The 10,077-nt window shown below is 49.0% G+C and overlaps 1 protein-coding gene across 1 annotated transcript; it reads right to left on the bottom strand.

Annotated features, from left to right (window-relative positions):
* Positions 1-2,433: 2,433 nt before the first annotated feature.
* LOC101234089 (E3 ubiquitin/ISG15 ligase TRIM25) lies at positions 2,434-7,863 on the bottom strand. Its single transcript, XM_004175857.6, has 6 exons — positions 6,692-7,863; positions 5,988-6,083; positions 5,382-5,615; positions 5,271-5,293; positions 4,044-4,213; positions 2,434-3,516 (listed from the first exon to the last, which is right to left on the bottom strand). Exons 1-6 carry the CDS (start codon positions 7,277-7,279, stop codon positions 3,434-3,436), a joined length of 1,194 nt encoding a protein of 397 aa, XP_004175905.6. The 5' UTR covers positions 7,280-7,863; the 3' UTR covers positions 2,434-3,433.
* Positions 7,864-10,077: the final 2,214 nt, after the last annotated feature.

The following is a 10,077-nucleotide window of genomic DNA, read 5'->3' as shown; positions in this document are numbered from 1 at the left end:
TAAGTTATTTACTCTCCTTGCCCTTCCCTCCCTCTACAGCTCACACTGCACTGAGATTCAGGCCTGGATTTGCACATTCTTGCATTAAGTTTGGAGATGGAGAAGATGGAACTGCCTGGTTCCCATCTGTGAGTTCTGTCAGAGCTGGGACAAACCTTCCTCCCCACCCTGACCTGATGGGCTTGGAAGGCCCTAATTAATGTCACACACACAGAGGTCTGCATGTGGCAGGTCTGACTTAGAAAACCCATCAGACTAAGTAACAGGAAGAGGCCCATCCTAATGCTTGAAATGCATTTAATTTAATTCAGTCACATCATCCAGTTCTTGGCAAAATCAAAAAAAGAAGAGCTAAAATGAGCTGATTTTAAAGGCTTCCATCAAGGATGAGACAAATGCCAAGTAAAAATTGAGTGCTTGGAGGTGAGAGGGCGTAATACAAAAGGAAAGATGCAATGAATCAGAGTTCTCAGGTGATCAAAATACTTAAGCCATAAAGATATCAAAAAGAAATAACTTCTGTCCTTATCTCAGGACTATGCATGTCATAATTATACTGCAATCAAGAAAAAGTGTTCTGCACTAACATCTGTGCAGAATTGCTGCACTTCCACTGTGTGTCACGGTCCAATGTTGTCACCTAGAGTCAAGAAGTAATTAGCTGATAAAATTTTCGGAGTGTTGATGTGTGTTAGAAGGCTTAATCAAATAATTGCTGGATTCTGTGTATTTTCTTATGCTCCTTTCAACCAGTCTTTCAGGTCTTTGCTTCCTCAAGGCTAAAGCATGGAACATTAAAATGAGTCAAAAATTCCAAGGAGTCTCTTTGCAAACAAGCAAATGTATAGGGGAATTAAACTGCACCATCAGCTCAGAATTTCCACCTTCCTAGATTCTCATTTTCACCCAAAAGCTTTGTGAGCCTGCAGCAGGATTACAAACCCCAGGTTTGAGTGAAGGTTGCTGTCTGCAGGGGTTTGCAGCGCTGCAGGAACGCTGCAGCAGCAGCAGCAGTGCCATGCACTGGCTGCTCCCAGCTCCTTCAGCTGGCACAGAGAGAAGCCCAGGTCAGGGCAGTGCTGAAGGACAGGCTCAATTCTTTTGCCTCATCGGAGTGGCTGAGAGCAGCTGCCCTTTGTGCCTTGCTGGCTTCGAGAAGGAAGGAATAAATGCAAAGTCACCTTGAGCAACCGCTGAGCTCCCAAAATTTGGCCACGCATTTTCTGTTCTGCTGACAATTGATGGGTGCAGCAGAGCCAGGGCTGAGCACGCAGCACAGCTGGGAGAGTCCATTCAAACCAGGAGGAGAGATGTTACCCTCAGTCTGAGGTGCACTGCTGTGTTGTCTTGGTTTAAAAAGACGGGAGTCTGTGAATGAAGGCAAAAGCCTCCTGTGAAATGGAAAAGGTAAACCCCATCCCTCCCAATTACCACAATTTTAAAAAAGGCTCTCAGGCAAAGATATGGGAATGGGAATAACAGTTTTTTACTGGGAAAAAAAACAAAATAAAAATTTTAAAAAATTGTAATTAGTGCAAACAAAACTAGTGATGGAGTCAGAAACCTGACACCCTGAGGAGTCAGAGTGTTGATAATAGTCCAGTGAAATGGTGGCTGCTCCTCCTGGAGTGGCAGATGAAATGCTGCTGGAGAGGGGATCTGGAGAAGGGTGGAGTTTGCTCTGAAGGTCTGGGATGGAGTAGATGGGCCTGGTCTTCCTCTGGGGATCCAGCAGGGAAGAAGCTGCTTCTCTGGGAATCCAGCGAAGGGGCTGCCCTGATGTCCCAAAAATGCTGATTTTATGCAGGTATGGCTGCTTGGCTCCTCCCTCTGGGTGGAGCATCTCACCATGGGATGATGTAACTTTACCAGTCATGCAGGGAGTCATTCCATGGCCCATTAACATAAGATATCTCCCCGGAGGGAGACATTGTTCTTGGAAGAGATAAGAAAACTGCCCCACCTCCAACAGATGGCAAATAGAATCCATGCTTATCTTACAAGCCAGGACATGTGTTTATTTTTAATCCCTGAAATCAGGTGTGTGTTGATTATCACAAGTGACAGAACAGAGCTATAGCCACAAGTCCTGTAAAAGCACACAGAACTTCAGCCTTGTTTTGGGTTGATGGGGGGTCCTGAGAGCTGTGGGGAGGGGGCAGAGGGGGCAGGTTTCTGTTGATAACAAGGAAGAGGTCTGCTCCTAAGCAGTGCCAGGCCAATTTCTCCTCTCTCTGATGTGGTTTCCTGCTCCCATCAACTTCCCAAGTTCTGGGTGCTCCGTCCTGCTGTTTCCCTGGGTGTGCAGGACAGAAAGAGGCAACAGAGGCAAGAGCTGCTGCCTTAACACCAAAAATCAGCATTGCTGCTGCCTGGTTCTGTAGCAGTTACTGTTGTGCTGTCAACTTTTAGATAAAATAAATTGCCATCACGTTTAACAAGCTAATAACGTGACTTTATTAACATGAAGCCAACCAGTATTTGAAACAGCTGAACAAAACCGAGCAACTTAATGGTATTTCCATTATGATTAACAGAACAAATAAAACAAGAGCTCTTGCAGGAAGAGGAGGGGTGCTGTGATATGCCCTCTCACAGCAGCCCACAATCCAATTTCTGATGTGCCAGCTCAGCACAGCCTCCGTGCAAGGCTCACCATTTCTAGGCCTGGAAATACAAAACAACACCTTGTCCCCACATCACTGCAAGAGCTCCAAAACGCTGATGGCAGCATGGATGGGATACTTGGAAGGAATGGTTCCTGTCTCTGCAAGCCTGAAGTTCTTAGCAGGATGTCCAGCCTTGATGGACATATCTTGAAAAGAGAGAGTGTTTCTTCTGCTGTTGTTGTCTTCAACCTAAGGAACTCACAGAGGTTATTGTGAGGCATTCGCAAGCAGCGTTCAAACCAGGCACAAACAATCCCAAGCTTCCAGCAGCTCTCCTTGCTGCTGTCCTCCTCCCAGCAGCTCTAGGATGTCACTGTGTGTACTGGAGTTCTGTCCAGTGGGACTGGGTTCATTTTAATCATGAGAATTCCATTCCTGAGAGTTACTTCTCTTCTCAGCAGCTGGCAGTTTTGGGTTCAGTAGGGAATAACGTTGGTAACACACTGATGGTTTGGCAGTGGCTGAGCAGTGCTAGACCGGAGTCAAGGAGCTTTCTGTGCCTCATGCTCTGCCAGTGAGGATGTGCACAAAAAGCTGCGAAGGAGCAGAGCTGGGGCTGCTGACCCAAACTGGCCAAAGGGATATTCCACACCACAGAACACCATAACCAGAACTGGGGGGAGATGGCCACAACATGGCTGGACATCAGAGAGCAGGTGATGGGGAGCAATTGTGCTGTGCATTGAGAGCTTTGGTTGGCTTTTCTCTCTGTCTTCCCTCCTTGCTATGATTGTTATTATGATTGACACTGAATTTGTATTTTGTTAGAAAAAGTTGTAAGAAAAATCAGAGGTAGATCCATACGTGTATCCAGAGCAGGGTATACCACCAAGTAGAATCGAGGGACCTAAAGATAAAAAATGCATTATGATTAACAGCTAACTGTGGAGATTTGGAGCACCATGCAGAAAGCAGTGCCCCCAGGGAGCCCAGATTTCACCAATTCAGTCAGACAAGTGTCCAGTGTGGACAGCTCTGGGAATGTAGGTTGAGCTTACAAAGCTGACCAGGTTATTAATATCCTCATCAAACTCCACCCTGCTGCTGCTGGGATAAGTTCTCAACATTCCCCTTGAATCAAAGGGATGCCTCAGAATTATTGCTATTATCTTCTCTTAATGCTCCCAGAAAACTCCTGGCACTTCCTAGCCCCTTCATCCCTAGCCTGCTTTAGCGAGGCATATTCAAGGCAGGCCCCAGGTCCTGAATGCCGGGACCAGCTCCCATTGCTGCACACACATGTGCAAATGAGCATACAGTGTGAGGAATCAGCACTTCTAGAGATACTCACTGTACTTGGTGCCTCATTTTAGTCCTTTTTTACAGGTTTTATTGACTTCCCCATCTTGCTTTCATGGTGAAATGAGCACTTACCAGTAGGTGCTGCTCCGCATCCCCAAGGTGATGGCTGCTTAAAGGAGACCTCCATGTTTGACAGGAATTGTTGGAAAAGTCTCAGAACATTATCTGTTGTTGATTTATCCAAAGTAATGAGTGGCTTTGGCACCATCACACCATCCATGCTAGGAAGTGGCCTGCATTTCCTAAAACACGCAGAAGGAATCACAGAACCACAGAGGTGGGAAAAGACCTCCAGGGCCATCGAGTCCCAGCTGTGACCAACGCCCACATGGTCCCCAGCCCAGAGTGCCAGCTCCAGCCCTTCCTGGGACACTCCAGGGATGGGGATCCAAACCTCCCTGAGCAGTTCCAAGGCCTGAGCACCTTTCCATGGGGAAATTCCTGCTGATGTCCACCCTGAGCCTGCCCTGGCCCAGCCTGGGGCCGTTCCCTCTCCTCCTGTCCCTGTTCCCGGGAGCAGAGCCTGAACCCCTGGCTGTCCCCTCCTGGCAGGAGCTGTGCAGAGCCACAAGGTCCCGCCTGAGCCTCCTTTTCTCCAGGCTGAGCCCCGTTCCCAGCCCTCTAAGCTGTACCAGCCCCTTCCTCAGCTCCATTCCCTTCCCTGGGCACGCTCCAGCCCCTCCACATCTCTTCCTCTGAGGGGACCAGAACTGGACACAGCTCTCAGCACATACTTGCTAAGAACTTGCAATTTCCTTTTCAAATCTCCTTCCAACCGTGACAAGGCAATTGACCTGAGATAAAGAGAAGATTCCAGTGCTACCTATGTTGGGCTTTTTTTTCCTCCAGGAAGCGCTTTCTAAACTTGCATTTTTTTATTGCTATAGTTTATTCTCTCGAAGGATTTTCAGGTGTTGCCTATTAAGTACATTTCTTTTGCTATGAAAACAGTTCCAGCTGCCACTATTGCTGGGCCAGGCCAGGTGCCAGTGCCCCCTTGCCCACCTGGGCACACCTGGGCTCATGTTCAGCCAACATTGAGCAGCATTCCCAGTTGCTTTCCTGCCAGGCAGCTTTGCAGTCACTGCTGCCCAGCCTGGAACTGCGTGAGATTGTTGTGAGGATCAGTGTGGCACTTGGCCCGTGGCTCCAGCCTGTCCTGAGCCCTGTGCAGGGCTCTCTCCCCTCCAGCACAGCCACGCTCCTGCCTGCCTCGGTGCTGCCTGGAGCTCGCTGCCAGCGCGCTCCGTCCCCTCGTCCCCATCGGCACTACGGATACCCAACCTCGGCAACACTTACCTGCCTTTCATCACTGCAAAAGCCTGGAAAGACAGTTTGAAAGCACAATTAGCACAGGGCAGGCCAGCCGTGGAGCTGTGTGTCTCTGGGAAGGGGGATGCTGGTAGGTACCTTGGTGAAAAGAAGGGTGTCCTTCTGATTTCTCAGAGCCTCCAGCTCCTGAACATCCTGGCTGGCCAAATCCTTCATGCTCTTGTGATTATTCATCTCTGCCTGAATATTGGAAAGTTGTTCTTCCTCATAGTCACTGAGAACTTTCAGGACTTCCCCTTTTTTCTTCTCTAGCTCCGAATACATCTCCCTGAACAGGCTCTCCAGCTGTTCCCTCCGCTGGCTCACATCAGTCTGTTAAGGAAACAATTTCAAATTTGTAAGGGACATTTTCCACATCAGCTCTCCCTTACATAAAAATCTGCCCTTTTTCTGGGATGAAAGAAGTAACTAAATGTTGAAGGTTGGAACACTAAAAAGCCACACACCAGCCATGCATTCATCAAGGCACAGACTTTTAAGTGTAACTAAGAACAGACCTCCCAGACTGGTAAGAAAGTTATGCATCCTTCCTCAAAGAAGAAACCTCAAAAATACATGAGAAACCACCCAGGAAAACTAAAAGAGCTTCAGAATCCATGATCTGGGGAAGGGCAAATGAAAACTCTGTCTCATCATTTACCAGCAAGCAACCACCCCAAGGTGATAGGGGAGCTTGAAACAAACCTTTAGTCCCTCCTTTTGTTTCAGCAGGTTTGCTATGGCTTTATCCACTGCAGCTTCATGGTTTTTCAGTGTTTCCAGAGTCCCAGGAAAAGATGCCTACAAAATCACCAGAAGGAGATATGAGGATAGGACTGGCATAATGCACGAGATCAGCAGTTTTATCCACAGGGGTTAAGTTAGACTTGCTAAAGGGTTGCTCATTGCATGCTCTTAGGACAAATAGATGAAGGTTCACTGGAAGGTTTTATCCCTGAAGAAATGCCACAATTACAAGGACAAAAGGCCAGCTTGAAGCTGAAAACTGTTCATGTGCACTAACCACATATAAAGCTATTTCCCTGTTGGCACCTTTCTTTCTGTTACTCTGTCATTAATTATCTTTGCATAAGTGCAGCTGAGGCTCGTCTCTGCCTTGGAGGTGCACCAAGGACTAAAACCTTGCACAAGCACTCAGTCCCACCAGTTTGGCCAAACTCTTCCCACAGGAGGGGAAAAAAGCATTTACAACATCTTGTTTTATATCTCAAGGGCTAAACCCAGAGAGAATCTGGGACAAAACTAAGAATGAAAGCCCAGCACTGCAACATAGCCCCATGCTGGGAACGCAGTTCTCCATCTCAGGAGCCAGCCCTGTGCCATGGGCAGCTCCCTGGGCTTTCCCTGGTGCAATCCATGCCAGTCCCCCCGCCCCAGTCGCCTCCTACCTGGGCTGCCCTGAAAGCCTCCTCCAAGCTGATGATCTTGTGGTTCTTGTGGGAGATGACAGAGCAGAGGACGCAGATGCACTGCCAGTCATTCTCACAGAAGCACTCCAGCAGTTTGCCGTGCTGGGGGCACCTCCTCTCAGCCAAAAGCTGCCCATCGCAGGGCTCCACCAGCACATGGCCCTTCTGGTCCTTCTTGCTGTTGTGCCTGCTCAGGTGCGCCTGGCACAGCGAGGCTTCACAGCTCAGGCACGTCTTCACCGCGGGCTGGGGGTCCTGGAGGCAGAAATCGCACTGGACCTCCTCCTCCTTGCCTTGCCCGTCCTGCTTTTCCTCCTCTTGCTGCGCGGGAGCTTCCATGAACCTCTGCACGATGCTGCGGAGGTGGAAGTTGGGCCGCAGCTCCCCGACGGGCGAGTGGCAGAGCGGGCAGCGGGCCGGGCTCTGCTGGGCCCGCAGCGCCTGCTTGACGCAGTCCCTGCAGAAGCTGTGGCTGCAGCCCACGGCCACGGGCTCCTTGTAGATCTCCAGGCAGATGGGACAGGTCAGCTCCTCCTTCAGCCCGGCCATAACCTGGGCCTGGGCCATGGCGCTGCAGCTCCGGGCAGGCCGGACTTGCCGAGCTCTGCCGGGAAGGGAAATAATCGAAACACAGCAGTGACGAGCAGAAAACTTTAACCCAATGGGCTGAAGGCCGCTGCCTCCTCCCCCTGGCCAGGGAGGGTCTTCCTGCCCGTCTCTGCAGCTTCCTCCCTCAGGGGACACGCGGGAGGGGCTGTGCCTGTCTCAGTGCTGAGATAAAGTTGTGTTATAAATGGAAATCTGTCCAGCTAAATTAATATGAAAAATAAAATATTTATTTTGCAAGCAAATTCTACCTAGCCAGCCACAAGGAAAGAACACGGCCGAGCCCGGGGTCGGCCCTGGGTGTGCAACAAGGAGTCAGCCTCAGCAGAGGTTTTCCTCCATGCCCACACACCTCCATCCTGGCACAAGCGGTTTTTATAGGGAAAATTCCGCCTGAGGCCAAGATTTCAGCAGTCAGTCTTTTCTTCTATTCAGAGTCCATATGTTAATAATATTTTCTCAGCTCCTCCTTCAGCCCGGCCATAGCCTGGGCCTGGGCCATGGCGCTGCAGCTCCGGGCAGGGCTGGGAGCAGAGCTCCGCTGGGAAACGAAACCGAATGCGGGCAGTGAGGAGGATACCCCGTGGGCTAAAAGCTGCTGGCTCCTCTCTTTTGCAAGGGAGTGACATCCTTCCCCTCTCTGCAGCTTCCTGCTTCTCAGGGCTATCTGGCTAGGAGCGTTGGCTGTCTCAGTGTTGATAAAAAAGTTGCCATAAATTGTGTTCATTTAAATCTTTTGGAAGTCCTTTTGGTTTACCGGACAGGCTCTGTCCTGTGTGCCTTGTGTTATCTCAGCCATAAAGACTGAGCAATACTGGTAAAACTAATACCTTGGTTAGAAACTAATATCTTGGTCAGACCACAGTGTGAAAAACATATTCACTCTCCTGTGAAAATTTAAAAAGTTTAATAAAGTACAATAGGAGACTAAGACAGTAAAGCAAAGTGTGGGTGCATCTTGGCACCAGTGAAGAGCACACCTTTACATTCAGGCACGCCCCTTAAATACCTTTTCCATTACATCAGCTTGTTGCATACTCATAGATCCTTATATATATTCATATTTTCCTGTCAACTAGTTCACATATTCCAGGAACTATTTTGCATGGCCCCTCCTTGGGTCCGCTTTTTTAGAGCATGTGTGTTTCCTGGCTGTGGTTTTGGCTCCTTCTCCTTATCACTTCCAGTCTGGGCCTTGGCACATACTTCCTTCAAATGGCAGATGCTGATAGTTGGCATATCGATAGCAGGCTCCTCATTACATCTTCGCTGGATGTTATCCCGACCCAAAAGACAGTTCACTCATAACTACTACTGTGTCTAAGTTTTTTGTTAATAGCAGAAATAAAAGCAAAGTTATTTTAACATTATACATAGAGCATTCATCTTAATATTTGTGTAAAGCCAAGAATAAAAAATGTATTTATCACACCAGCAATGGGATGCATTCAAAGAGAAGAAGCATTTTTAATCTGTGACCAAAAAATAGTTGGAGAAATGGGATGTTCCCCAAACGACTACCCAAGACCCTCATAAGAACTCCTCTCCAATGAAAATAAACTCTGAGAAGAGATTTAAACATGCAAAAAATTCAGGGAGTGTTTAGCATATAGGTATGAGTCTGGGGAAATGTATTGGATATGTAAAAACTATATAAAGCTGGTCTGTGAGCAAGGTGTGGTGTGTGTAATAGGGAATTATGCCCCACCTGCCTGGGGCTGAAATAAAACATTGCCACGTTCTAATCTTGAAATTGTAGTGTTAGAGAGTTTAACTCCCCATTTTCGGTGACAGCAGGACAAAGTCCTTGCAGCAGCTCGAGGCTGAGAGCTTGGACACTGCAGGGGCAGCATGGCAGAAGGTCCAGCCCTGCTGTGATGGGTCAGGAAATGAGGCAGGAAGGAAAGCTGGGAAGAATCCTTGTGGGCAGGGAGGCTGGCACAGCTGGACCAGCAGCCAGAGGGCAAAGCAACCAAAGCTGTTCCTCCCTGCAAAGACACCTGGATGGAGCTGGACAACAGCCTGGGACTGATAAATGCTGCGTGGGCATTGTGTGGGTTACCTAAGTGCAGCCTTCAGAGCCCTGGGCAGACCTTGTGCGGCACAAAGCTGAGGTCCATGTCAGGCTGCTCCCATGCCAGCAGAGCCCAGGGCAGGATTTGGTGTCAGGTGCCACTGCTCAGGGCACAGTGGGAGCTGAGAGTCCAAAAAGCAGCCCAGGACAGCTCAGCAGGCAGTGAAATGAAGTCCACCCAGTGGGCATTCCACACAGGTCAGGAGCACAGCCTGGGGTGGGCTGCCCACACTGCCAGGTGCCAGCCAGCCCAAGGCAGTGACCAAAGCTGTTCCTGTTCACAAAAGCTCCTGAGTGACTGATTTTCCCCTCCCATGAGGCACACCGTGCAGGGACATAAATAACACTGCTCTCTCCCTTCCAGCCGCCACATGAGCTACTCCAAAACAGCGCCTGTCTGTATGAAAAGGAGTTGTTTTATCACAAAGTTCTGCCAAAATAAAAACAGGACAGCTGGGTTTTTTCCCAAATGGTTGGAAGTAATTGCTGGGACCAAGGGAACTGTTGAACTGATGTCCACATTCACCAAGAGCTCCCTTCAGACAGACTCTAGATCTGCTTGCAGGAATTACCCTCGAGAAACAATTGTATTCAATAAACAGAGCAGTGGCCTTATTTTCCAGCAGGCTGCCTGCCTGGGAATGCAGTGTTGGAGGCACAGGTCGGGCTGGGAGGACAAATGTCA

The sequence above is a fragment of the Taeniopygia guttata genome, chromosome 13, assembly GCF_048771995.1.
Source record: "Taeniopygia guttata chromosome 13, bTaeGut7.mat, whole genome shotgun sequence".
Classification (NCBI taxonomy): domain Eukaryota; kingdom Metazoa; phylum Chordata; class Aves; order Passeriformes; family Estrildidae; genus Taeniopygia; species Taeniopygia guttata.
Note: the sequence above shows the minus strand (reverse complement) of the source record. Positions and strands in the feature narration are given on the sequence as shown.